The sequence below is a fragment of the Limanda limanda genome, chromosome 20, assembly GCF_963576545.1.
Source record: "Limanda limanda chromosome 20, fLimLim1.1, whole genome shotgun sequence".
NCBI lineage: Eukaryota > Metazoa > Chordata > Actinopteri > Pleuronectiformes > Pleuronectidae > Limanda > Limanda limanda.
This window is the reverse complement of record NC_083655.1, coordinates 4,854,023-4,880,192: the sequence shown is the minus strand read 5'-3', so window position 1 is coordinate 4,880,192 and position 26,170 is coordinate 4,854,023. Positions and strand designations below refer to the sequence as shown.

General features: G+C 41.9%; 2 protein-coding genes across 2 annotated transcripts; one reads left to right on the top strand and one right to left on the bottom strand.

Annotated features, from left to right (window-relative positions):
* Positions 1-566: 566 nt before the first annotated feature.
* Positions 567-15,694, top strand: ccdc191 (coiled-coil domain containing 191). Its single transcript, XM_061094270.1, has 17 exons — positions 567-641; positions 2,257-2,295; positions 2,781-2,916; positions 3,047-3,202; positions 3,412-3,590; positions 3,725-3,939; positions 4,690-4,837; positions 4,943-5,133; positions 5,500-5,749; positions 6,478-6,890; positions 9,934-10,025; positions 10,980-11,062; positions 11,189-11,290; positions 11,462-11,605; positions 13,612-13,764; positions 14,311-14,465; positions 15,463-15,694. Exons 1-17 carry the CDS (start codon positions 567-569, stop codon positions 15,692-15,694), a joined length of 2,763 nt encoding a protein of 920 aa, XP_060950253.1.
* Positions 15,691-24,223, bottom strand: zdhhc23b (zinc finger DHHC-type palmitoyltransferase 23b). The gene is made up of 6 exons (XM_061093828.1): positions 24,093-24,223; positions 20,968-21,122; positions 19,060-19,743; positions 18,251-18,418; positions 16,577-16,840; positions 15,691-16,274 (listed from the first exon to the last, which is right to left on the bottom strand). Exons 2-6 carry the CDS (start codon positions 21,102-21,104, stop codon positions 16,229-16,231), a joined length of 1,299 nt encoding a protein of 432 aa, XP_060949811.1. The 5' UTR covers positions 21,105-21,122; positions 24,093-24,223; the 3' UTR covers positions 15,691-16,228.
* Between the last annotated feature and the right edge of the window lie 1,947 nt (positions 24,224-26,170).

The window sequence follows — 26,170 nt, the reverse complement described above, 5'->3', positions numbered from 1 at the left end:
CACACTCCTTTTTGAATATGCTGATTAAAGAATCACTGTTTGTGAATAATAATTGTTTTTCACTTGTTTGAATAAATTCTCTATTTTTATTCACACATGTTCGACATAAATAAAAATGAATGAATATGTATACGACACCATAGATGGTTATTCAACACACTTACACATTAAAAACTGTTTCAACTATATCATTTTTATCTTTATTTCGTATTTTCTCTCTGTGTTTGGCACATTTGTGGAGGCAAACATTGTTACTATAGTTACCAAGGAGACGCTAGTGGGAAATGTAGTCCTGTGATGTTCCGTTTGTCCGACAATTATCAAAGGAAGGAGGCTAATTTACTACATTACCCAGAACCCAATGCGATCGAACGCTCCGGCAGTTGTGTTGACATCCCTTGTGTTTCGTCAGGGCTTTTTGTTGTGACTTCTGTGAGACTTTTCGTCGATATAATCCACATTTAAAGTATTTGAAGTGGTTAGACTTATAAATAGATATGATGTATAGAGTTATGATTTCATGGAATACACTACAGTGGAGGTAAAAGTCAAAAACGAAGCAGATGATGAGTTTCCCAGGTCACAACCCTGACCTGTTCAGGTGGAGGGGCCACGACAGGAGTAAAACATGCGCAGATAAGGTAAGTTTACTTTCCTTCACCCTTTGATACACAACCTATAACCCCTTCTAACGCACAACATGGGTCCAAAATGACCAGTTTTCATTTATTGTGTTGTTTCAAGTGAGTGTTTCTTTGCTGTTTTCTGTTATAGCTTATTCTTCCTTCTTGATTTTGGAGAAGTCTCCTTTGATGATATGTCATGAAAGGAGCCCTCTTCATTCAGGAGATCTTGATTCCGAGACACCCCCACAACTCCAGCTTGATTCTGTAGAACATAGTCTAGGTCTTGAGCATCAGAGATTTCAGACTCAGAATCAAGACCAAGAACTGCCCCCTCATTTTCCTCATCCGGTTCTTCATGCAGCATCTTTATGAACATGTCAACCGTGAGTCTGAAATGATTGGGACCAGCAATACTAACTCGTTATATTCATAGTTTCGTCTTAGTGTCGTTCATTTTAGGGATAGGCATAATTAATAGACGATCGATTTAGACAATTTAATCGAATGCCCATCCCTAGTTCATTTACGCTGAGTTTTAAATAATTCCTATGCTTTTAAAGAAATACGCTCAAAATATAGGCAGGCATACATGGGGTTGTGTCATTTAAGGTATACTGTATGCCTTGGAATTCTCATTGGTTAGTTTGAATACTACATTTTGTCACTTTTTGTGTATACACCGAGATTTCACAAAATGTTCGGTCATGGAAATTTGGTTTAAAGTTATTGAAAAGTCAAGACTTACATGCATCAGATGTGCAAAAGCAGCTGTGTGAAATGAATGGTAGTTGTTTCGTACATTGAACCATGTGTGTAAAAGTGTTGTAGAAATACAAAAGTAATGAAAACAAGATATTCAATGAATACTTAGAATCTTAAGTGATAAAATACATTTATTTCAAATATATAGTAAAGGAATACTCATGAATACCGATAATGTTTGACCCATGTTGTGCATTAGAAAGGTAATGATACAAAAAGGATTTTTATTCAAAAAGTAACATAGGAAAAATTTAAATAAGGATATGTTAATTGGGGAATACCTGAAATACTGAATGATAACATTAATTTACTGAAAAGATATAGAAAATAAAAACTGAGCAGGGTCACTTTTGACCCATGTTGTGTATCAAAGATTAAGTTAAAAGTCTTCACAGATGTTAACATGTGTCTAGGAAATAAAACCCAAGATGCTCACCTCCACTCTTCTCTTATCTAAAGGGGACGCATCAATTATGTTTTCAGTGTCTTCAATTGTTCTGGATTATCAAATCTCATGGATCATAATTGTACAGAGTGCCCTGTTGCATTTATGAATGAAGTGTAAGTGCTAATGTTAATACTATGTGGCTTGTTTCAGAGGCCAGTTTAGAAATGTCACACAGCAGGCCTCTCTCAGATCCTCACATCACTGCCGCCTGAGCCAGAGATTGCTGCTCGTAAAGCAACGTCTGGGAAATGAGTTTTGAAGTAATCTGCTGGCTCAGGCTCAGCTTTCCTGGAGAACTAATCCGCCGGCATCAGAAATTGGCCCAGCCGTCACATTTGCACATCTTCACCTGCAGTTCAACGTCTCTCACTCGCAAGCAGTGTCAACTCACCTGAATTTATTTTTTTCTTCCAATAACAGGTGCACGTGCAGACTGGGGATATTGATCAGTGGAGGAAGGTGAGGGCAGCTACAGATGTGGCTTAAAGTGTTACAGGGAGGTTGGCTACAGTCTCATGGTCCTTAAACTTCTTTAGAATATAAGCAAATGTGGTCAGGTTGAACATCAAACCTATTGGAGATGATCTAGTAGTGTTTATATCTTTTTTTTATACATGCTTCTCCAATATTATCTTCCGTACCTCCTTAGGAAATTCTCTTCTTTTCTTTCCCCTGTCCACATTCAGCACGGTGCACACAAACATACCAAACAGCACAATGACACATTTTCTCCATATAAATAGGCTGAATGAGTGATTATAAGATTGAACACGCTAATTATAAATTCCTCAAACATAACATTATAATCTCCTAGGTTTTTCACATCCAAGCATCTCTATGAGTCATCATTTTCATGCCATTGTACAATATCTCTGTTCTTTTTGAATCATTGAAAACCTAATATATTTAGCTTTTCCGATTACATCTTTTGTCCATTTCCTCAGCGGGTGGAGATGGCCTCAGAGTTTTCTTTATCTAAAGTCTTCTCCCACAAGACACCTCAGTCAGGAAGCCGCAGCCGAGCCGTTCCACTGCAAAGCTCTGACCAGTTAAAAGAACACGATGATGCTTACAGCGAAGGTAAGTTCGCCCGTTGCCAAAAATAACCAGAGCTGCCCACAGAGGAGTTCTTTTCCTGTATAGCAGAGAGCTGACCCGGTGCAGCAGGTCCAACACAGTCATTCAGGTTGTTGCTTGTTGCTTCTTGCAGCTCAGGCTCTTCTTAATGGTTGGCTGGGCAGTAAGATGCGGTCGGAGCTGGAGGAGGTGGAGGAGGAAGATGACCTGATGTGCTCCACTGGGAGGAGACGCCCCACTGCACAGGCTTATACTCTCCCTACCGCCCGAGACTACGACAGCTTTGATGGTAAAAATAAAACTGTGTTCCTCACCCAGATAACCTGTGGCTCATTATTGCTATAAATCACCAGTTCGGAAAATCTGCCCATCGATCATACCAACCAAAAAACGTACTTTGCGTACAAATGATCTCACGTTAATGACATACAATCCCTCATACAGTCGTTTGAAAACTCCTCACTTGTGCTTTTGCCCTCACTTCTGCAAAATACTTAGATCTCTACAACTGCCTGACAGAGGATGAGGAGTACGGCTCTGTTAAAAGCTTCCTACAAGGCCTGATGGAGCAGGAGGTTCTAGACAGTGGGACGATGGAGGAACTGGTGCTGGATGTCGGACAAACGAGAAAGAAGTTCAGGGACCCGCTCGTCACCATGGAAGCACGACACAAGCTGGTACGTGACGCTCAACATTCTTGAAGATGCGATGACTAATGCTGTGGCTTGTGAAGTGACCGAATCAGCTGGAGAGAAGGGGGACCCACCGTTGTGTTCTCATTTGCACTAATTGCAACTGATTGTCACTGAAGGTGCGAGAGAACAGGGCCCGGCTTGACGCCCAGAGGCAGAGCCAGCAGAGAGAGAGAGAGGCTCAGCGGGGAGCCAGAGAGGAGGAGAAGAGGAGGGAGCGAGAGGAGGAGGCCAGGAAGAAGCAGGAGGCGCACAAACAGGAGGAGCTGGTGCAGCAGGAGATGGTGCGACTGCGGCGTCAGATGGAGGAGATGAAAGGCCCGAATCGACAGAGGTACGGTCTCCACGGCAACCGCCAGCCCTCTGCTGAAGTAGTCACAACAAACCGATATCTAAAATTACCCCCAAGTTTCCTGACTGATTGCGTTGGATTTGATTTTGGTGGCTCCACCTGCCTATAGTGGGGAGAATGGCTTAATGGTAGCTTCCTGACAAGTAAGCCTGTGATGAGCCAGCTCCATGAATTGTGGAAGTGTCCCCACAGAGGCCAGTGCTGTGTAATCATCTCTCAACGTGTGTGTTCTTACAGGCCCAGGTCTGTCTGCCTCACAACTGTAACCCTGTCTTCAGTAACTTCACTGGAAGCAATCAAAGGAGCAAATATTTAAATTTGATACATCATGAGTGAGAAAATGATAAGAAGCTAAAATATTCTTCTTGGAGTAAGGAAGTGAGCACAATGGAATTATTATTTTTATATTATAGCCATAAAATGCTGGAGTAACTAAGTTTTACGGGACAAAGAGATATAATATTTAAAACCAAAAAGGTGTTTGCAATAAAATGTGATGAATTCCTGCACAGTTGTGGAAAAACATTAGTGAATCTGTATAAAGCTGGATGGAGGAGAGAGTCTGTTTTATTTCTTTATGTGGCGATTACTATGATTATTTGGTGAATTATTGAGTGGAAATATCCAGTTTTTATTCATACCGACATTCTGCTATTTCTCAAATATGTGTTGTTCATCTCAGGGCTGGCTGTGGTAGAGTCAGTACTAGTTGTTTGTTTGTTTATTCCACAGGGAGAGAGAGAGAATGGAAGATCAGAAGTCGGCCAGTAACCTCCAGTCAGCCCCAACACATTCCACGAAACAGCCGAAGCAGCTGGAAACACAGCAACTGTACAGGGAACAGAAGATTCAAACCATGCTCCACCTGAGCAACCTTAAGGTGTGTACCTGTGTGTGTGTGTGTGTGTGTTTGTGTTTGTGTGTCTGTGTGTAGTGTTTCTGGTGGAGGAAATGTAACAATGCTGATGATATGTGTCTGTTCAAGTGTTTGCAGAGGCATTTTTCGAATTGGTATTCAGTCGTGTTGGACCGAAAGCTTCGTATGGGTAAGGCCGGGGCCCTCTCTGACTGGAAGAGGAAGCTGAGAGCCTGGCGAGGCTGGCGGACGGTGGTGTGGGCGGAGCAGAAGCAGCGAGAAGTGGCGAGTACAGAGGAGAGGCTACGGACCGATAACAGGCAAGAATCATGAAGTGGTAGAGTGCATACCTCCGCCAAGGCTCACAGAGTCCTTAAAATCAATCAAGCTGCACCAAACTGCACACTCATATATATCAGTCCACTGAATATACAAAAATTGTCTCATCAAGATGCATGTGGCCATCCTTGGGGAAGGTAATAAATGATGAAACGTCCCGTTAACCTGTCAACGCCTTTATCACAAATTACACCCTGTCTATCACATCCTCTTTTCCAAATTAGAATATAAATTGTGATATTATCTATTCAGTTCACTCACTGATAAATAAAACATTTATATCCTGTTACTTCCACCAAACAATAATTTATGTTTGAATATTAAATCCCATCTGTCTCCTCCTCCAGACAATGCCAGCTGGCTGTGGAGAGTGACCGAAGGCGGCTGCTGAAACATTGTGTGAACGGGTGGCGGCTGTGGTGTCGCAAGGAGAAGGAACAACGAGAGCTTTTGGCCCAGCAACAGGAAACCCGCCGAAAAATGGCGGCTTTAATCAGCGCTGCATCAACAGGCAAACTCAAGCCCCCAGTAGCCCCCCGTGATCGACTAGTTATGTCCCCACCCGAGGCAACGAATCCACCAAAGACCACGAAGAAGGTGACAGATGCACTCACACATCTGCAGATTCAATGTAATAGTGGCTCAGATATAACACTGAGTGGAATCATGACGAAAACATAAGGACTGTTCTCAGTAGATTCAAGATTCAAGATTTTTATTGTCAAATGAACAGAGATAACATGAAGTAGTCACTGTCAATGAAATGCTTGGGTCACACACTCTCTTTAAGCAATGCTCAGTAATTTCAACCCCAAAAAATAAAATAAAAGTAGAAATAGTATAAAATAGAATAAAAAAGAATAAAATAGAATAACAATGAAATAGAATAGTAGGAGATGTGAAAGGCCTCATCACTGAGGCAATAAACAAGCAGTTCTCTTCCAAGTCTTATCTTTTTGCATGCGGTGAACTGAACCTTTTTCGGTGCTTCAGCCAGGGAGAAAAAGTTTTCCTGCTGAAATGTTCGCAACTCTGGAGAGAAGGCGAGCAGGAGGAGAGAAGGGAAACAGAGAAATTAGAGGTGTAGGCCATTGGAACACAGCTCGAGGGACAGAAAGAGGAAGTTGGAACTGCAGGAGTTCATGGCAGAAGGGAGACATACTTTCCTTATATATCAGGATGTAGAGATAGATTGGAGCTTGGTGCTGTTTCTGTGTGCCCCCATAAGCTCTTTATAGACCTCGGCCTAAAGGCAGTGTCTCTGTCCGTGATTCTGTCATCAATAATTTACCAACTTCTCCTCTGTTCTATTACATTCGCTTTAGGGGGATCACCACAGGTCAGGCTCTTTGGCCCGCAACGCCTCTGCACTACATCAGGTTAAGATGCCTGCGAGAGCAGCGGCACAGCCCACTCAGCCGTGGCAGGTGACCCGAAGGCATGCGGCTCCGACTGCTGCTGAGCTCCAGGACGCACGGCAGCAAGGTGTCGGTGGCGAAGCGGAGAGCGACACGTCACCCGGCGACAGGTTTGAGAACAGACACGCCATCCAGCAGCAAGTCATCGCACAACAACGGAGGCTGCTGAAGGTGCAGCAAGACCAAATTGCACAGCTGAAGGAGGAGCAGAGCGTGAAGGGTTTGGAGGAGGAGCTGAAGAGAAGTGCACAGTTGTCCCAACCATCAAAGGGAAGAGGCTCGAGACCAAAGAGCCGCGACTCTGAGCCCGCAGAGCAGAGGTAATGTGAAAGGCACTGAAGATGTCTGTGGGCTTATCGCATTCACACTCAGTGGTTTCCAGTCAGAGAGGCCTCGCGGTCCCCTTAAGTTCAATCAAGTCCCAACAAATTGTTCCCACTAATTAATATCTGTCCCCTAAATATGCCTGATACATGAATTATTCCCTGTGAAATTGGTGAAAACCCCAAAAGTGGTTTGCCCCCTGATCCGGATCCACACACAAACATTAATATGTTCTTTCCTGACGCGATTCCTGATCTTCCACCAGGTTTTATGGTAATCCGTCCTGTAGTTGTTGTGTAATCTACCAGACTAACTAACAAACAAACATAACCTCCTTGGCAGAGGTCGTTATCTCACTTTGCATCATTGTGCCGTCACGACTGCTTTGACATTCATTTGCACAATTAATTCTGTAACTTGGAAACAGCGGTGGAAACCTCAGGCCCCATTAGTTAGCAGTACTGGAGCTCTCAGCCATTTCACACAGTCCTCATCAGCACATGGACTCCGCACAACAGATGTTACATATCAAATTGTCTTTGTATTTTATAGACTAACTTTCCATGTAGGGCGACAGTGTGAAAGATTAATATCTATGACAAGGATTTAATTGAAGTGACATGGCACGTCCTGTTTGAGATTTCGAGTGCTGTCGACTAATTTGAAGTTTAATATTTTTAATTATTATGGATTCACTTGCATTTGAAAATGTGCCTGAAATAACATTTCAGAAAAGCATTTAAAATAAGGCTTCAGTTTGTTGAACTCGACACTCATTATTAATTTTTCCGCCTCCGGGTAGAAGCATTTAAATAATACACCACATCCAAATCAGCATTCATGTAAAAGTTCTCAATAACCTCAAAAAAACGCTCTATCATTAATGCAGCAGTTTCAATAGAAAGTAATTTACTAAATGACTAGTTCACCCTTCCTCTATTCCTTACTGTTTGGTCGAGCTCATGATGTGCGCCAGTTTTTGTTTACTATCGATTTTCTGCACCAACGTCACAGCAGAGCAACAACAGAAACAGTCGGGCAGATCCCTTTAAACATGCTGCATCATCGTGGAGCAGATATTAAACTTCATTTCAAATTTAAACAACATTGTTTATACATTGTTTGTATAATCAGTAACTGAAACCCTGGACTGAATTATTTTTGATTGATTGAATATTTATTTAAGCCTCGGAAGACACATTGAGGGATAAGACCCTCATTTACAATGGTGCCGAGGGTACAATAAAAAAGTTGATACATTAAAAGTTAATACATTGAATAAATAGGAATGAAATAAATATGCATATATATATACACAGTAATACAAGGTATAAAACAATTCAATAAAATACTATAGCCAAGTCAACTAGCAGTTAGTACAGTCACTGCAGGAGAAGTCAGCTGTACATGAGACCAGACTCGAGAACTCCGTCAATGAAGCAAATGAGCGCAAAGATTTTTGGATCTCATTCCAAATGTAGGGTGCTTTATAACAGAAAGCTGTCTTCCCCAAGTTGGTCTTAACACTATTTTACATTATTGATTGAACACACACACACACACACACACACACACACACACACTGAGACGAGAGGAAAGCAGCATTTTTATGGCTCCACGCCGTCGAACAGCCAGCGGTCAGAGGAATTACTTGAGGAAATTTCTTCAAATCTGGTCCATACGTTCCCTTGGACACACACGGATGAACTGATTCGAATTTTGTGGTCAAAATACCCTGTTATCTTTCAAAGCCTTGTGAACATGGCATCTTCAGAACGCCTTCTAAGACTCGGACTCATGTATTAACTGATGGCCACACTAAACACATATTTAGCCTCTTGAACAGAAAACTTCAAGTCTGGCTTTCGGGAATTTCCTCAAATATTGATCAGTTGACACTTGGAACACAAAGATGAACTGATAAGATTCCAGTGGTCAAAGGTCAAAGGTCACAGTGACTTCATAATACTCTGAAGAAAATGTACGTAGACTGAGACCGCCCTGGTTGGCGGAGACATCAGCATCGGACAATAATCTTAGTTTTTTTAATTGATCAATCGAGTCTTTGCTGATGTATGGGATTATTTAGTCACTCGGACAGTGTGTATATACTGTGTGTATGTGTTATCCTGTACTGTATGATGCCTGGTCTCCCATTCATCCTTTCTCTTTAAAGCCCCCCTGACAGTGCATTATAAGTTTGACAGCCTCTCTAACTCCACATACCCTCAAATGTGCTATTAGCTCTGAAACTCTCTCAAGATGATGAATAGTCCTCAGCTTCGCTCCCTTCTCTCTCCAGAGTGGAGACTAATGGCACAACGAGTTGGCAGGTTTGTGTGTGTGCGCGGACTCTTGAGTGGCCGAGCATGGGAAGAAAGTTTTAACCTTTGTCCGTTATTAGCTTTCCCCGTTAAAAGCAAATCACACAGGAGTAGAAGCAAAGAAGATGATCAGTTACAGGAGAATTAAAAGAGGACAGAAGAGCAGGAGGTCGTGTAAAGTTAAGGTTTTGAGCTTGTGTAATTATATTTCTGTGACAAAAGATGAAATACGCTTTCCAATAACCCTCTGCAACCCATCGACTGTATATAAAGATGGACGACATGTCCCTTCTTTCTCACACTATCCACTAATTAGACCAGAATATAGGGAAATATGCGATCTTGCACACTTGGCGATGGAGCAAGGTCCAAGCACTCCACCAATAAAGAGTGAATCACCTGTTTTTAAAAGCATCAAATAACAAGTTAAAAAGAAGAAACATCTGTATGATAAGAACTACCTACAATTTATTTGACATGAACTTTGACTTTTTTAGATTTGCCCATGACCCATCTGCTATTATGGAGGAGGCCGAGCCTGAAGCCAGGTGTGTGTCTGTGGTTCAAACCTGTTTTTGAACTTTTCGTATAATTAAAAAGCAAAAAAGTCTGAATAACATTTCCCAGGCAAGGATCAGGAAGATGTGAACGCGCAGACAGGTGTGTGACGGCTCTTTGTCTCTCTAACCTCTGGCTGTGATCGTTACTGTTGCAGGGAACAGAGAGATTCTGCAGAGACTGACAGTCCGTTGACGCCTCCGAGGAAAGCTGTCGCACGCCAGACATGCCCTCCTCCAATCCTCTCCGGTCAGTCCTGCACTATTCAAGCTCAACACAGCGACTCACATACAGTATTACACAGGAACACAGAGACTCTTATAGAGGAAATTGCTTGACCTTAGGTCACGAGTGTGGAGACGGGCTGCAGACACTATAGCCTGTAGGCAGATGTATAGAGAAGTCCTTCGACAGTAGCACTGCTGCTACCTTAACATCCACGTTGAGAATATTATACAAGAGTGAAGCATACATAAACACTCATATCCTTTGTATGGAGGGATGATTGTCCTCAGTTGACAAAGCTGGTTAGTACATTACATACAGAGGGAGTTTGAGGATGGACAATACTCTATTGTCTGCTTGTGTTAAAGGGACTCTTACCTTTGTTGCATTTTTACACTTTTTTTGGATAAGGTTAAATTGGTATTAATAAGGTAATGACACTCTAAAATGCAAGACAGACCCACCAGGAGTAAAAACAAACAATTATTTCACTCTCATAATATTTAGTGAAAACTTCAACCAATAAAATTCTTCGGACCGAAGGACCTTATTGGCCGACAGACCTGTCTGTTTGCTGCATGGACATGCAGGTTTTCCGTCTGCTTCTTGTGGCGCATTCGGGCCCGCGTCATCAAGGCATGTGAATGTAAATGTATATAACTTACCGAATCCATTGCTTTGGTAAACAAAAACTCACGTGCGTGCGCGGAGGCAGTATTGTAAGTCTGCTTGTAAATAAAGTTTCTTCAAAAAAAACATCGCGGATGGGAACGAGGGGGTGGGACATTGGAGGAAGGCGGGATGATTTGAATGTGCTGTAATTCTCAAATGCAACCAAGGTAAGAGTCCCTTTAAGACGTTGTAAAGCTGCGATGAGGAATTCTTTCTGCCATAATGCATAAAAAAGTTAATAAATGTATATCTTGAAAAAAATGCTACACATTCCTGAGAATAACAGACTCACCCTTATCCCTTTAGCCATGGAGGCCCGCGCCCGCCAACGCACAGAGCGAAGGAAGGAGATCGAGGAGCTCAAGAGAAAGAAGGAGGAGGAGAAGCTGGTGAGAGATCGGGAAGTCGAGTTCAGGAGCGCCGGAGTGCTTTGTAGCGTCGGAACAAGTTGTAATTGTCTGACGGCGTGTTGTGGGGGGGGAAAGAATGTAACCAAAGAACCCGATGTTTTCCAGGTTGAGTTGAAAGAAGCTGAGGAGCAGAGAAAGAGGGAGGAGGAGGAGGAAAAACAGCGAGCAGCAGAGAAGAGGAGGGAGGAGAAGAGGCTGGAAAGAGAAGTGAGACGTGTTACATATTTCATGGATGTTCACAGAGTTATGAGCCGAAATACGTGAAGCTGTCGAGGAGATGACTGCTTCACGTATTCCGACTCATATTTATAAGCTAGTGACACATTGTGACACATTGCAGAATATTAAATGAATGTCACCTTCTGTGTGTGTTTTCAGAGGGAAGAGGAAAATAAGAGGCAGGTGAAAAGGCAGCAAGATCTCCTGCAAGTCGCCCGTCAACACTACAGAAAAACCTTGTTGCTACGGAGAGGCCTGGCGCCGTGGAAACGCCTCATTCAGCTCAAACGAGCCAACACACAGGTAAATCACCTGTCGTACGTGCACACACACACAGACACAGACACAGACACACACAATATTTCTCTTAAAAACTTAATCTGCTCTCAGTCCTCCCAGAGAACCCAGGAGGCGTTCTTGCATCTGGCCTCAGCTTTTAAAAATCTTATTCAAATAGGAAATTGTGCTTTGGGCGTTTCATTATCTCACATGTTGTCGGAAACGAATTTCAATAAGCAGACGAGAGAAATGTTGACATCCAGAGGTAAAGGTGACACAAGCCTCCCAGACGAAGTAAATGCCAAGAATGTGAATAATACAAAAAAAGCCTCCACGGTTATAGACTTATAGACTTGCTTGAACATTAAATAGAACACATATAATAGTGCATGAGAAGCTGCTGTAGAGGTGATGTGCTCCCAGACTCCATTGAAGGCTTTTCATCATTCAGAAGTGGCCACAGCACACACACATTCACAGAACCTGCTACTTTTCATGTATTTTCTCTTTGCTGTCAATCACAAAGGTAGAAATCATGTTTGAAAATGTCATGAATTTCCAACTTATCACTTCTATCAGTATTGTATAGTTAAAATGTCCTGAAAAGTACTGATGCACAAAGTTAAAGTTATTTACCAAAGTTGCATTTGTTTGTAAAGAAACTTCCCATGATGCAGATTTAAATGAACACAACGTCAGATAAGTAAATGTGCAAAGTCGTGCATGTTGTTTTCTAAAGTCTTTTAGAGAATGTCAGCCAAAGTAATTTCAGAAGATCATGTTACTTCTGGATACTGCTTGTTTGGTTCCAGCTCCGTGTGAATCTCCGCTGCATCATTTACAGTCTCTCTCCGAGCAGCAGAGTCAGGTTGTTTTGTCGAGTGCAGACATTGACCCCAAAATATCAGCGCTTGTTAAACGCACACAATTTGCTGACAGTGGAATGATATCAGCTGCTGATCATGGAGCGCAAGCAGCTCTCCTGCTGTCACTGCGTAGCCGCTCCTTCTGAATCACAATCGGGGGTTTATCTCCAAATAGGTTCACACGTATACAGGGAATTTGCTGCCGTGTGCTTGAGCGTCAGCATAAATATACATATATAAAAATAGGAAAAACAGTAAGAAAAATACTCTTCACACTAGAAAAAAAAATGTGTGCAGTACGAATGTTGGATATGTATAATCTTATGTGAACAGGTTTGTGCAGTATGAGTGTTATTGGCACCGGAAAGTGATGGATGAGAACGTCCTCCATGTTTTAACTACATATAACAAATCCACATTGTTTGGAGACCTGTTAACTTTGGTTGATGCTGGAGAGTTTTGACCAAATCACCATGACAATAACAGCAGTTAAAAAAAAAACGTTTTTACCATTTTACTGTGGTATATATATATTTATTTTATTTGTTTTTATTTGTTCTATGACGAATATTCCACCTTAGAGTTATCCATCTGTTGGTGCTGTACTTTCCCTGATATTAAGCACTTTGATTTTCAGAGGTGCTATTGAAAGTTTATTATTATTATTATGAAGTAACACAAACCACATGCTGTGTATCCACAGGCAACCCACTCCGACGCCTTTAATAGTCTGATGATTGTGAGCAATGAGCAAACTGTTTTTGGTAAAAATACTCACTTGGCAGCACAATGAAACCCGGCAAGCCAACAGCAAAGACACAAACCACACAGATAGCCTCCATGCAACAACACTTATACTCTTGGAATGTGCGATCAAAGCAGAGACACGCACTCAGAGTGAAAACATCCACACCAGCTCACAACACAACTTTCCAACTGAACTCCCTCGACGTCCTTGTCCAATTCATCTTCCAAATGTCCCCGTCCCTTTGTCCCAACATCATAAGGAAATAGAGAAAATCCTCTGCATACATGCTTCACAGCGAGATAAAACCTCCTCTGGGCCGTTCAACATTTCATACCACTCCGTTATTTCTACCTGGCACATGTGATTGAGTTTGGATGCATTCACCATTGCCGCTTTTTCTTTTCAATCACCGCCAGCTGGCCGAGAGTCATCACAATCTCCTCCTCCTGAAGAGCTGCACGCTGGGCTGGCAGCAATCAGCAAGAGAGGCCGTGTCTGGGAAAGAAGCTTCTGCTGACCGACTGCACCGGCACCGTGTGCTTCAGACCAGCTTAGGCTGCTGGATGAGAGTGTGTATATACACCCACATTCACACAAACACACACACAAACTCAACAAGGACTGCAGCTGCCCCCGAAATCTTCTGACACTAACCTTTCCAAATCTCCTCCAAAAACAAACGTTATAAAGTGATGTTCTTGTTTAAGTCGGTGCAATGTCTTTCACCTCACCATAACTTCTGTTGATTTAACTGCCCAGTTGATTCAATAAAGGGGTTGAGTGACATTGAGCAGCATTTTCCAGCTTTGGAAGTGAAAGATAAATCATTTGTGTGGCAAATGTTGCACTTTTAAACTCGAGTGACACACAGTGGAGTAAAGCTCGGCCCAGGCCCAACAATTCAAACATGATTATCTCATTGTTAAAGAACAAAAATAAAAGAAAAAAAGATCTGAGCAATATTCCATGAAAAAAATTAACAAATATTTTCAATATCGAATTTCGCAAAAAACACTCGTACCCCACCTTTTCACCAAGTTTCAATAAAATCAATCCAGTAGTTTTAGCATAATCCTGCAAACAGTCACAGACTAAGTGGGCGTGGTCTGTTTCAGCTGAGGGACTGGCGGCAGATTCAGCAGCAGCGAGCCGAGCACTTCCATCGCACTCGCACTCTGAGGAGGTTTCTGCTGGCGTGGCTGCACCATGTGACCCAGGAGAGGCTGGACGACTGGGACCGTCGGGAGCTGGCTCAGGAGCACAACAACAGGTCTGCTACACAGCACTGGGCCACATGTTCACCGTATGGATGCTGCAGTGTGTTCCCCTGGAGACACCTACACACAGGGTGTCTTATAAATACAAGTTGGAATGTAAGATCAGACCGATGGGACTAACAGTACACAACGATATTTAATATAAAGACTCTCAAAGGCCTTTTCTACATTAAGTTTAAGACTGGGCTCTATTTTCCTCTAGTGTAAGTACGACAGATAAAGATAAAGAGTCGACACTGCAGCATGCATTGAATAAGAAGTTGTTGGACATTTACCACGATGAAATATGAGCTGTGGTGACGCACCGACATATTTTATCTTTTTTACAGCAACTGCCTGAGCACTAGATTGTAAATTACACCGTCATCTCGTCTTCAGCGGAGTGACTTGCATCTGTCTCTTTGGGTTATAATTAATGGAAGTCGGTTTCTGCTCTTGCCAACTGATTTGGTGTAGAGAGTGGTTCTGGACTAAATGGTTTCTGACCCAGAGTATCAGAACATTTATTTGCAGCATTAATCCTCTTCCCCTCTATCTCATACTCAATTAATTTTGTAATGTGGCTCTAACGAGACTCAGAATTGGTTGCTATGCTACCAGATTTTCCAGGCTGTCGTCGGGCACAGCAGAGATTTGTGATAAATGGAAACTTTACTATTTTATAACAACTTTAACTAACATAACTGTTACCGATATGGACCTGTTCCTACTGAGTTCAATGATTAATGATCGCTGTAGCAATGTTCCAACTTTCTGATTTAACTGTCACTGCCACTAAATATGAACTTCAGCTTGCAAGGCGAGGTCGGCTAAATGACCACAGCCTGCCGGTGGATTTTCAATGGCCGCCCAGCTGCCACTGTCACCGAGCCCCAAGTAACGTCATGTGAAAACTCATTAGGTGTTGTCAACTTGCAGGTCTCTGTAATTTAGCTTCGTATTGCCCACTTGCTCAGTTCCCATCTGTCCCTCCATCTGCCTTCCATTTAGACGGGTGCTGCGGCGATGCTTCCTGGCCTGGAGGCCGCTTCCCTGTCTGCTGCGCAAGGAAAGGCAGCGGGAGATGCGGCGGGAGAAGCTCGGACGGAAAGTGACCGAAGTCCTGCCGGATTTCTGCTCGCTTCCACCGCTGAGCCTCTGGGAGAGAGAGTCGGAACCGCCCACCCACACAGAGGACACACAAACTGTGCCGAGGACACTCGTAGAAACACAAAGAAAGTGAATCGAAACTCTTTTAATAAAAATAAATAGAAATCCATTTCATACAAACACATGTTGACCAATGTAATTATTGGATTCAAAAATGTTTTTCAATCCCTGTGACAACTTAAAATCAGCGAAAGTTAACTTCTCTAGCTGACAATGTATATTGATTTATGAGCTTCTTTCATAATAGGAGTCAGGCTGAACAAGGTCAGAGGACTATGTAATAAATTCATATCTTCCCCATCGTTCATTATGTTTAATGCAATGACAGGTCACAGAATTTTAATTAGACTGATGATCTGGCCTGTGCAGGGAAGTTTCATTTACCTGTGACATAAATATGCGTGGCACGTTTCGGAAGACCAGGTGAGCTGTTCACCTTCGTGAAGGCACTGCAGATGAATGCGTGTGAAGGATGGAGGAGGAGGAGGTGAAGTGTGCAGAGAGACCATCCTTCTCAATGACGTGCAGCCCATGTGTTACTGGACTGATGCAGGAGCATCATTATGTCGCTGTGCTCAGAGTAAACACCCTAACGAGGAGCCGCAGATCACTCGCTCTCTCGTTCCTCTAGTTTGTCGGCTCCGACCAAGGCACTGGAATGTAGAGGAAACACAAAGGCAACGTTCGGATCAAAGGAAGACATCCAGTGTTACATTAAAGAAAGTGAACGCATCTTGTGTCCTCGTTATTGCTGCGGGATAAAGTCAGGGAAAGTCAGGTGGCATCTGAATATCCGCATAGAGTCGGTGATAAGTCCTCCAAACAAAAGACGGCCAGCGAAGGTAAGTCAGTGTGAGAGGAGCCATGCTGCCACCCGGTGGACAGGAACAGGATAGCAGCCATTATAACCCACCACAAACAGTTTTTTAAATCAGGCTGCGTAACAATCTCTTACACCAGGTCTGTCCGGTCGGTAGGACTCAGTTTGTCCCCCATGGCCATGAACTCGGCCCAGTTGCCACGGAAACCCCGAGAGTAGACGCCCGTGTGGACCACGAGCCCCCAGCATGCACTGCGGGCGGTCCTGTCTCGCAGGGCGCCGCGTGCCTCTCGCTCGGTCACGTTGTGGCTGACGTTCAGGACCTGCACCACGAGCAGGTGAAGCAGCCCGGCGGTGACGATGCTGCTGTACCAGGCGCAGGTGAAGCCGAGAGCAGAGCTGGAAACAGAAGAGGAGAAGAGAGATGGTGTAACCTGCTGCAAGATAACAATTAGGGCTGCCGCTATCCTGAGTCCAGAACATGTGGACATGCTGACATTCTTACATTACAACCATAGACTGTATATATAGATTACAACACACATGTCTAACTGACGTTTGAGTCGGATTTTGAGCTGGACACCACTGCTTCTTATACTTTAAACATGTTGCACTTTGTTTAATATGCAGACCTAACTTTTATTTTGATAAGGGGTTAAAACTTTGATATCTTTTTGAGTTGCACTGCTGACTCAACTTATAAGCCCTCTTTAGATTTATTTTTATCCCGTTGGAGTTGCTAGTTTAAACCTACAGTTTTGCACTTTAATATTTGAGCCTTTGTTTACATTTTCTTTTGTGCTGCATTATACGATGACACAGTTTGTGGAAAATTAACTGAAATGAAATGGTCAATTTGATTTTTTTGGAGGAAAATTAATCGTTCAGATTAATCGACCAATCGATAAAATAGTCGACCGATTAATCGATATAATAGTCATTAGTGGCAGCCCTAATAACAATGAATCACCACATTCACACACACCAAACTAACAAGGTCATTACTCTTTAAACAAATGACTGGGTTGGCTTTTAACATCAGAAAATGTATTTGGCCCAAGCCTGCACAAGATTATGAAGTAGTCAGTGTGAGCCTTCTAACAGTGGACGTGTTGTCTGAGGTTGAGAAACATCTTCTGAAGAAGACTCACTTATTTAATCTACCGCTCCTCTCCCACTCTCTCTCGTTGCTCCGAGCACAAACAGCCAGTCTCCTCTCCAGCAGCTCCACAGGACGCACTCCGAGATGCTCTGTGAAACTGATTCAACCCTGTTCTGAAGGACGCCTCGTGTCCAATAAGCAAGAACCTCGCACAAAGTTATTTTATCTGTATTTTATGGTCGAGTTCTTGGAAAAATATCAGAAAGCCCCACAGTGCCTCGGTTTGAATATCCACTTTCTATTAGCAATTAAAAGAAGAACATTTTGAGTGCTGCTACGAGGTTATCGGCAGTTTCCTGTTTCCATGTGAACTGTGGATAAACCCTGACGCCGAGTTTTTCCCTTTCGGCATAAAATGTTAATTATTAAACGATTCAGGAGATGTTTCAATTTGTGTTGTGCAGAATTGTAATAAAAAATTAATGTTTTTCCATTACATTTCTCAGCCAATATTCATTATGAAAGTAAAGTAAACAAATAATGGTGGTGGCAGTTCTTTATACAATGGAAGGGAAATTTATGTCAATATCGATATTAACATGTAAAGGAATAGTTGGATATTTTGGGAAATAACCCCTTTTGCGTTCTTGCCACGAGTTAAACGAGTAATCGCACCATTTGCGTGTTTGTGTCAGTGTGTTAAATACCTGTACTGGTCGTAGACGCCCGGGCAGTAGAGCAGGGAGGTGAGCAGCGGTCGGGTCGGACACACGCTCCGCAGCACCAGGCTGATCCCGTACACAGACGTCAACAGGAAGAGGAGGAGCAAGAGCAGGAAGCTGCGGTGATTGGCCTGCCCCACACAGCTGTTTATCCTACCCCGGCAACGACGGACAGGGAGCAAACACACAAGTACAGACACACAAACACACACACACACACAGAACATTTAACTAAGACCCGAGGGATATACAACACATAAAACAAGCAGGAACACACACATAAACTGTAGGAAAGGACTGGCATGGGATGTTTGACTGGACATGCAAATACGGCCAATGAAGACGAAGCAGAAACTCTATTAAACTCACAAAAAACTACTGAATGTATTTCCACTTTCCCTCCATTTGGCATATTTATTTATGGGACTGATATCTCTGAGTGTGTGTGTAGTTAGTATTTGAATTAAAGGAGAGAATGTAAGCTGAACAGGGAAACAATTAGATGAAATTGAATCCCTCATCCATCGGCTCACTTGATAACTCCCTCGTCCTAATCTATTCTTCTGAGTGCATCTCGATGAGTTTTTGGGTCCTGGCAGAGTCGGGTGCTTTACTCGATGCCCTTCATGTTTAGAGAATGTAACTAATGTTTGCACTATAGATTACGTGTGAAGAAGAAAAGCAGACAAACCACAGCGGTGTTTGAGATGCAAGACAAACAGCGGCACAGAGACACAACAGCTGAAGGAACAGGGAAGACGGGCCGAGCGAGAGGCTTTTTACATGGAACCCACCAGACGCAGTGGTGGTCGAGCCGCAGCACGCACACGCCACAGATCCGACAGTGTCCCGCCCTCGGGGGCTGCACCGCCCTGCACGCTGGACACCAGTTCCTCTGGCTGCTCTCCATCGCCTCCATCCCTGATTGTGACGCTGTCCGGTTGGGTAGTGTCATCCTCACATCCTGCTTCCCTCCGTTGGCCTCGTGGTCCCGGTCTGCCAGAGGGCTGTAATACGTCACTGTGCTGTGGATGTCATCTGGCTTTGGGAGCACGACGCCAGGTTCTCTCTTAGTGTGGACGAGAGCTACCAGAGTGAGGATCACCCCCAGAGTCACCACCGAAAGCTGGACCGGGCTGATATCCCCCCGGGGATACACCTCTGTGACGAACGTGTAGTACGTGTAGGCCAGGGAGAAGAGAGCGAGGCTGAGGAAGAACAGCGTCCGGCCCTTCTTGCGGTGGGTGACGTAGTAATACCACAGCACCAGAACGGGCAGAGCCGTCAGAACCACAATGCCGATCAGGAAGTGAAGAGCAGCCAGGTGCAGCAGGACAGGAAGGAGGATAAGAGGAGGGATGACAGACAGCTCCACTTTGCGGGCTCCGCCCCAGAGCCAGGGCACGCGGATCCGGTCTGAGACGACTGCTGAGACCTGCGACAGGGATTCAGGTTTCTGGGATTCCCTCTTCAGAAACCTGACGGGGAAAACAGGATTATATTTTTACAACATGAGCAAAAATGTCCCATTCACTCAGATCTCTTAACTCTTAAAAACCCAATTTGGTCTTTGCAAACTGAAGAGTGTTTATTTATTTACAGCAGGGATCCGATAACAAGTGGTCACCCGAGACAAGCATGGAGACACACACACTTGATGAACTCTGAGTCCTCCACATGTGATGGGATCATTTTGAGGTGGATGTTGATACCAGGTCTGAACGGGTGTTTTACATTTATTTGGCCAATTAATCAATTAATTCCCAAAACAGTGTCAACAAGATAAAGTCATTTCACTCCTTGGTTTGTAAACTTTTGTGTTGGAAAGTTTTTTGAACACAGACTTTAATAGAGACAACTTCTTTATAGAGCCAGTTAGGGACGGGAATCGGCAGGGACCTCCCGATACGATACTATCACGATACTTACGTGGCGATACGGTATGTATTGCGATTCTGTAAGTATTGCGATTCGATATTACGTTTTCCTGGGATTTCTTTTGGTTATTTTTTTTTTAAATACTGGACCATGGAAAAATGTTGAATCATACCTTCAAATACAACACAGTCAAATTCACTTAGAGCTTTACAAGTTTTATTTCAAATATTAACATTAACTTAATGACTGCCGGGCAGCCAATAGAGAAAATAAATAAAAATGTGCCCTATTATTGTATAGCCCCTGTCAACTGCACACAAACTGACAGATTAAGAAATGTAAGCCACTTAGGCTTCTTTTAAACAATAAATAAAAGGTCAATTAAATAGAATGAATAAAAGTTTACTTAAAATATAAACTTTGAAATAAACAAAAATAAGGCTATTGTTGTTTGCATGTAGGCGATGCAAAGCTAGTGCTTGGGTATGTTTAGATTCTTGTGCAAAAACAAGAGCTGGTCAACATGCTCTGGGTTGATGTTGCTCCCCCTATAAATCCCCCCCCCCGTATAAACCAATAAATATGTTTTAAAAAAAATGAAATTTTTGTTTTTTAAAAATCGATTGGGGAATTTTAATTTTTTTAAGAATCGCAATTTGTAACTGAATCGATTTTTTCCCCCCATCCCTAGAGCCAGTGTGGTCGCTCTTGACTGGTCATTCAAGCTAATACAGTTTCAGGCACTTCTGCTTTAGCTTCACTTTCCAGACCCGGAGTCTACGTCAATTTTTGTGGCTGCAGCCCTAGAGTTGAATGTCTCTCACTTGTCACAGATGTCGTCCAGGTCCTCACAGTCACAGCAGCAGGCCGCCACATGGCTGCGCTCCCCGAGTCTGTTTACGTACTCGCAGCAGCACAAGGACTCCTCCTCCTCCCGCACCTTGTGGGCTCGTTTCTTCATGACAAACAGCCTGGCAGCCTATGACAAGTTAAAAAGAAAAGCATCAATAATCCTTCACTGAACTTGTGTAGGCGTTATGAGAAAGACAGACTTTTAAACTCCTCTGAACTGCAATAACTCCACCAAACCAGCACCCTGGAATATTTGCATATTTGCACCAGCGCCATAATAAGCATATTGGAATATTTGCACTACTGCACAAATTTAACATTCATCCGTAAAGATATATATTTAGATGTATATATTTTATTTTCTATTTTAAATTTTTGATATTCTATTTCATTGTTATTCTATTTTATTCTTTTTATTCTATTTTATACTATTTCTATTTTTATTTAATTTTTTTTGGGGTTGAAATTACTGAGCATTGCTAAAAGAGAGTGTGTGACCCAAGCATTTCATTGACAGTGACTACTTCATGTTATCTCTGTTCATTTGACAATAAAAATCTTGAATCTTGAATCTTGAGTTTAAGGCAAATGAGAGACAGAGGTGAGATAATTGATCTTTTGCTTTAGATGGTGGATCCGAACTGAATACCACCATTATTGCCAACACAGCAAAGCAGACCCAGCTAATTTGATCCTATGCAATCCACCTCCTGTCCTCACATCTGTCAAACTGTAACAAAGTGAACAGCCTCAATGCTGCAACTTTAAAGCCCAACGGGTTCAGAGAACAGCCGAGTCAGCAGGTCTTCAGTGTCCTCTCGATCACAGAGAGCAGCACCGGATGAGAGGGATTAATCCTTCAGCTCAATTAAACCTCTCTGGAGGCATGCGGCCCTGTTGAGGAGGCCTGAGTGTGTTATTATTACTATTGTTCAGCAACTGATCCAACTCACAGCAAAAACAGGGACGTAAAGGTCAGCAGCACCAGAGAAGACAGATAGCACAACATGTTCTGATTAATGGGAGTGTGGTAGCGTGGACCAGCACATCTGCTCCCTGACAACAACATAAAAAAATAAGACAAACACTGCTGCAAGGATTCATGACAGTGGTGCTAAGCAGTTTTATGTCCTGATGAAACACTGTATTTTCTGTGGTACACACTTCTTTTGACTTGCAATTGCTGAAGGACATTGAAAAGCTCTGTAGAAAGAAAGAGAAACAGCCCGGTATCCCTGTGAGGACATAAAGCAAGATGTCTGTAGTTCTGAGGGAGGCCTCACACCAGAAGACAGAAAATCAATATGCAGCTATTTTGATAAATGGGTAGTTGACAAATAAGGGTGAAACAGTATTTTTTTAATAAGGTTCTAATGAGGATTACAGTTTTATGAAATTATAATGTTCAAATGCTGAATTTTTTTAAACTGCTAGTGTTCCGTGTTTTTTGTATAATTTCATTGTGGTGTGACTGGTCACGCCACAGGAAAAGCATTTGTGTTACGAAAGTTATTTTGCTGTAAATACTAATATACTAGTTTAGTCTAGTAATTAAAACCTAATATTAATAAAGTCATTATATAAAATATAATGCCAAGGCAGTTATTACCTTCTCCAGATATTTCTGGTTTATTTTGTTAAAATGTAAGTTTAATGCTTCAGCTATTTTACGGTCACACCGCAGGACATTTTGCGTATTCACCTTAATATAATCAACAGATATTTCATATAAAATCATACGTTTAAAACAAAGTACCATAATGTGCATCACATCCATGTGTTGTTTAAGTGGTTAAATGCATCTAAATAAACATTCACACTTAGTTACAGAAAAATCATGCGTCATGTCATCCACCCAAATGCTATTTTTCTTAGGTAATTGTGTTTTTTATGTGAAAACCTCTCTAGCTGTACTTCTTTTTTATTTATCCTGAATATTGCAGGGAAAATATCCAGTCTTCGGTGCTCAAATCTGAAAGTAGTTTACGAAATGTGATTGTGGCTTGATATTTTACAGTTTAACCATAAAATCATGATTAAATAACTAGAAATAAAAACAAAACACTAATACAACCAAATGTATAGAACCTGTATCAGGAAAATAAACCCGTTTATAAACATGAATCTCTTCTGCATTGTTTATTCTCTCAATTAAAAGTTTTTATATTTAAAAACATGAACACTGACACTGGCATGTCGGTGAAAGGCTTGTATAGATAGATAGATAGATAGATAGATAGATAGATAGATAGATAGATAGATAGATAGATAGATAGATAGATAGATAGATAGATAGATAGATAGAATTTCATCCCCGAAGTGAAATTAAGTCGTCATAGCAGCCGGTATATTTGAATACAATAAAATACAATACAATAGAATAAAATAAAAAATATTGAGGTAGAAAGAATAAAAACAGAAACACAAGATAAATAGGTAGATAAGGTGCAGTGGCAAGATGCTGGTAATAGTACTGATGATATGATGGTTGTGTTATTGTTAGACAGTATATTAAAATAGTACAGTATATAATATAACCTAATATATATTTATATATGATAGTAATTATACCAATATAATAAATAATGATTAAATAAAAACAAAAGACTAATACTACCAAATTTATAGAACCTGTATCAGGAAAATAAACCCGTTTATAAACATGAATCTCTTCTGCATTGTTTATTCTCTCAATTAAAAGTTTTTATATTTAAAAACACTACCACTGACACTGATATGTTGGTGTATAGGACAGTTTTTATGGACTAAACGATTAATCGGTCTGTTTCCTGGGCAGCACTGACACGTCATGTTCTTCATGTTTCTCGTGTATTGTAACTTTTACAAAGTTCACAGTTCACAGTCTGCAGGCTGCTCGTCACAGGCTTCGTGTAAACATGTCCGGAAGCGACACATGGCGACAAATGAATATCAAACACAAAGATAAACAGAAGATGAACAGAAGATAAACAGAAGATAAACAGAAGATAAACAGAAGATAAACAGAAGATAAACAGAAGATAAACAGAAGATAAACAGAAGATAAACAGAAGATAAACAGAAGATGAACAGAAGATGAACGGAGGAGTTCACAGACCTGCACACCGAGCTGCTACATGCCGACAGGTTCCGGTAAATATCGACTGGACCGTAGATATATATAAAGACTGGACGGCTTCTTCCGCCGGGCTCCTGAGCGGAAGTGTCAGTCCCGGGGACGGCTCTAGTTTCCGGTGTACAGCACTGTGCTGTTGTCGTCACAGATATGGTTGTCGTGTGGACGATACCGGAAGTAGAGCAGCAGCTGCAACGGGAGACCAGACGTTTATCATGGAGTGTGTGGTTCAAGCCATAGATTTATATATAAAGACTAGATGTCTCGTCATACTTATGAATAATTATGTTTTTTTCTAAAAAAAAAATAATAATTTATGCAGTTTCATAACTACATCTTTGACGTTTATAACAAACCAGATCGTTTAAAAATCGGTTGAAAATTTAGCAAGTTATGGTTATTTACCACTACCAACACAATGTTATGGGTGAGCGTGGTGCCCCGTAGCAAGATGGCCGCCATGTGGTGACGTCCGGCTCCGTTGGCCGGCAACGCAGACGAGACATCTAGGTTTATCATGGAGTCTATGGTTCAAGCCTGGGTTCAAGCTTCCGGGTGGAGTGCTTACCGCTGGTGACGTCACAGGAGGTGGACTCTCTCTCTCTCTCTGCACACACACACACACACAGTAACAAAGTAGCACACAGACACAAACACTGACACACAAAAACACACGTTTCCACACGTATAGAAACACACACACTCTCTCACACTGTGGTGGAAAGCACCTACTGGGAGTTTGAGGTACTGCAACTCCTTTCTTTCTATCAATCTATCCATTCATCCTTTGAAATAAAATTCAAAGGAGCAATATTGTTTTTCAAATCTACTTGTTTTACCAATTTAATTGGTATCCGTGTCTATTGTTGAGATATCTATGTTTTGTTCTTTATCTTATGACTATATTTTACCTATATCCTGTTAATGAATATTAGCTGTATAGTCTATAGAATCAATAATACTACAACTGTTTCTTTTAATTGGAATGATGTATATCTTTTTGACTCGGGGTCAGACACAGAGCACAACCTCAGGCAGAGCAACGAAACAGGAATGAGACTTAGCAACCAACTGGTAACCATGCACATGAGAGAGGACGTCTCAGAATTAATACAATGAGGTGCTTCATGAAATATTGTGAGAAAAAGATATGAAACCTCCTCTAAGTCTAATGTGCTGTGTCTCTCCGCTGTGGCAGACTCCCTGTTTGATAAGGGCACAGTGGTGGGACACCTGGTGGATTGGATTTTCCCTTACAAGCAGAGGTGTCAAAAGTATTCACATTCATTACTCAATTAGAAGTATAGATACGAGGGTTTAAAAATACTTTTGTAGAAGTTGAAGTATCAACTCAAGCTTATTTACTTAAGTAAAAGTGTAAAAGTACTGGTTTCAAAACTACTTAAAGTATAAAACTAAAAGTAATGTAAGGGGAAAAAAAAATTCCATTAAGGACAAACTCTTAAGCCGCGTCTCAGGGGCCTATAGTGCACTACCCCCCCTCCTGCAAAAAAACACATTTTTGGCCACTATGACTATAATGTTATATTAAAATGTTATGTTGAAAAATGTGGGCTGCACTAGGCTACCCGTTTGAACTGCAAATATGCCTATTGAAAATTATTAAATTTTATTACAATGCAAATACATATATTGTTGGAAGAGACCTTTGGACTCAACACTACCAATAATCAAACCTGACTATCTAGAGGAAGTACAAGTCGTAACAAGGTCGTGTTGCCTTTTGTGTGTTTTTGAACGATGACAAACCGGAATGAAAACAAGCCAAAATTAAATAGGAGTAATGGGGCTATTTTTTAAATGTAAGGAGTATAAAGTACAGATATTTGCGTGAAAATGTAAGCAGTAGAATTAAAAAGTCGTCTGAAAAATAAATACTCCAGTAAAGTATAGATACCCAACATTTCTACTTAAGTAAGGTATGTTACTTGACAACCCTGCTTACAAGTCATATGCTTGCAAAAAACTGCACTTTGAGGAGACAGTATACATCTGGCCAATTGCTGAGTTCCTTCAAGGAAAGAACCGCCTCTGTGTTG

Coding starts and splice junctions, on each gene's coding strand:
- zdhhc23b (XM_061093828.1), bottom strand. CDS start 21,104: ATGAAGAAACGAGCCCACAAGGTGCGGGAGGAGGAGGAGTCCTTGTGC. Junction 19,744..20,967: donor CTGGACGACATCTGTGACAA/GTGAGAGACATT, acceptor TTTCCCCGTCAG/GTTTCTGAAGAGGGAATCCC. Junction 16,275..16,576: donor ACCGACCGGACAGACCTGGT/GTAAGAGATTGT, acceptor TCTACATTCCAG/TGCCTTGGTCGGAGCCGACA.
- ccdc191 (XM_061094270.1), top strand. CDS start 567: ATGAGTTTCCCAGGTCACAACCCTGACCTGTTCAGGTGGAGGGGCCAC. Junction 2,296..2,780: donor ATATTGATCAGTGGAGGAAG/GTGAGGGCAGCT, acceptor CCATTTCCTCAG/CGGGTGGAGATGGCCTCAGA. Junction 14,466..15,462: donor GCTCAGGAGCACAACAACAG/GTCTGCTACACA, acceptor CCTTCCATTTAG/ACGGGTGCTGCGGCGATGCT.